General features: G+C 44.7%; 1 protein-coding gene across 1 annotated transcript in view; it reads left to right on the top strand.

The window, feature by feature from the left end:
• Nucleotides 1-2,500, top strand: part of LOC139924664 (globoside alpha-1,3-N-acetylgalactosaminyltransferase 1-like) — a 17,592-nt gene that overhangs the window by 12,277 nt on the left and 2,815 nt on the right. The window contains exons 7-8 of the mRNA XM_078284555.1: nt 1,080-1,118; nt 1,267-1,320. Coding sequence (XP_078140681.1) covers nt 1,080-1,118; nt 1,267-1,320 — 93 coding nt within the window. The remainder of the gene's footprint in view (nt 1-1,079; nt 1,119-1,266; nt 1,321-2,500) is intronic.

The following is a 2,500-nucleotide window of genomic DNA, read 5'->3' as shown; positions in this document are numbered from 1 at the left end:
TGATTATGGCTCGCCTGTTTTTGGCCACAGAAGCTGAAAACGTCACTGGCTGAGAATGTTTTGGTTGGTTTTCCCTTTACGCTCCACGAGTTCAGATGTCGCTCACGTCTCCATGATGCAGCTAAATAAAGTCTTCCTTCAGTTGGTTGGTTTGACCTTTGACCTCTGGTGGCACCAACGGCAGCGAGAGTCTCAGTCCTCTAACAAGAGAACTGCAACTCCAACTACAGGAAACCACCATGAAACACAAGGGATTATGGGTAGAAGGAGACAGAAAGCCTAGCAGAAGTCTGGATATTCAGCTGTTTCTTCATGTGTTCTTCACTGGTATGAACACCACAGAAGAAGAGACACACAAGTCCATCATGTTAGATATAGCTTCAGAGATTGCTGATTTCTTACATCTCACCTCTGCAGAGCGTCATCAGAACAGACAGGCCGGAGGTGACTGAACAGTTTCTGAGTCAGCAGTTATCTCGGCTGTTATTCAGTTCAGCAGGCAGCACCTGATATTCTGTTGGAGCGTATCCCTCTGATATAGAGGTGGCAGCTCGATGTTTCGGCGGCCATGTTGAAAAACGAAGCGCCGTCACAACTTGGCTAACTGGTGTTGCGTCCGGAGTTCTGATTTCCTAGACTTGATCGTCCAACATGGAGGAGTGTTAAAGTGGCGTGAAGTCATGTTTCCGCTAAACCCGACAGCACAGTCTGTCCAATCAGTGAGCTACTTGTGAGTCATGACTTTAGTTTTGTCTTGTGATTGGTCAGTGTGAACCTAAATGAATCAAATACAACAATACAACGGCGTTCCCACTCAGGTTCAGACCAAAGAAAAGCAACTGGAGGAGGATCACAGCTTAGTGTCAAACTAACTAACGGTTAGTGTCGACTTCACACCTTAACGTACCGTCCAGATGTTCGTTCAGGGGTTACAGCGTCTGTCATGTGTTATAGACGTCGTGGGTTTGGTTCTGGGTACAGCAGCTGGTGTTCTTCCTCCATGAAGCAGAATGATTAAAGATAATGTGAACTGTAACGACGGTTAATTAATGTCCTACTGCTTTGATCCTCTGATTCAGTCATTCCAGCATGGAGAACACGAAGCAGAGCAGTGGCTGGTCAGTGGAGACACACACACACACACACACACACACACACACACAAACTCTAAAATGTCTTACAGTTTCTGAAAGTGTTAAGTTTATTTAAGTTTGTTGAAGTGTAAAGTTTAAAGAGCCAGTTGTTGTCTGCGTGTCTGTCCTCCAGTCAGGTAGAAGCTGTTTTAAAGAGCCGAGAGCTCCGCCTGGTGGCTCCTGACCAGTAAGTACACTGATGATAAAGCTAATGCTATAGCTAATGATAATATTAGGCTAACTCACTATTCACTATATATAATATATGTAACACTATTCTATGGCTAAAGCAACAAGTGGCTCCTGTACACACTGATGATAATGCTAATTCTGTAGCTAGCAATAATGCTGCGGCTGATCGTATTGTTGACACTAATGCTACGACTGTTGGCTCCAGACAGTTAAGTACATGAGTACACACTAATGCTAACAATGCTAGTTCCAATGACACACTAATGCCAGTGAAATGGTTTATACTGCTATTAATCATGCCAGTGCTACTATTGCTAATGCAAATGATGTTGGTTACTCCTGCTGCTAATGCTAATTTAAACAACGCTAAAGGAACTGCTGCCTCTGATGCTTTGGCTAATGCTAATGTTATTATTAATGCTAATATTACCTAGCGGCCCCTGGCCAGTGAGTGCAGGCTATGGGGAGGATTAACCTGCGCCACCTGCTGGTTGAGGTTTGAACTTCTGACAGGACAGACATTGGGTCAGATGAAGACAGCTGTGACTGAGAACATTTAAATTGTTGGACATCAAATTGACATCACATAAATTCTCAGGCGAAGTAACTCCTATTCATTCAAACGAGAGCAAGTGAAGAAATTTTGTGGAGGATTGTGGGAAGGTGAGTTGACAGATTTTTCGAGTGTAGCGGCGGGGAGGAGTCGACCTCTCAGCTACTTTATGCTTATTTGCAAGCAGTCAGTGCAGGTGTTACCCAATCAGGTGAATAGTGTGTTTGCTTGATTAAGTTCAGCGGGAAATCACAAAACTATAGTTCTGCCTACAATTTGTTCCTATCAGTATGGAGAGGTTAAAGAGGAACTAAACCCCAAAACCAAATGTGTGGTGAAGCCACAAGACATTTTGGAGACAGGAGGTTTTTACCTGACAGTGAAGCAGTCAGTGAACTGTCAGTGAGCTGTCAGTGAGCTGTCAGTGAGCTGTCAGTGAGCTGTCAGTGAGCTGTCAGTGAGCTGTCAGTGAGCTGTCAGTGAACTGTCAGTGAGCTGTCAGTGAGCTGTCAGTGAGCTGTCAGTGAGCTGTCAGTGAGCTGTCAGTGAACTGTCAGTGAGCTGTCAGTGAGCTGTCAGTGAACTGTCAGTGAGCTGTCAGTGAACTGTCAGTGAGCTGTCA

Source organism: Centroberyx gerrardi, chromosome 7 (genome assembly GCF_048128805.1).
Source record: "Centroberyx gerrardi isolate f3 chromosome 7, fCenGer3.hap1.cur.20231027, whole genome shotgun sequence".
Taxonomy (NCBI): domain Eukaryota; kingdom Metazoa; phylum Chordata; class Actinopteri; order Beryciformes; family Berycidae; genus Centroberyx; species Centroberyx gerrardi.
The sequence above is the reverse complement of the archived record's forward strand: the minus strand, read 5'-3'. Positions and strand labels throughout refer to the sequence as shown.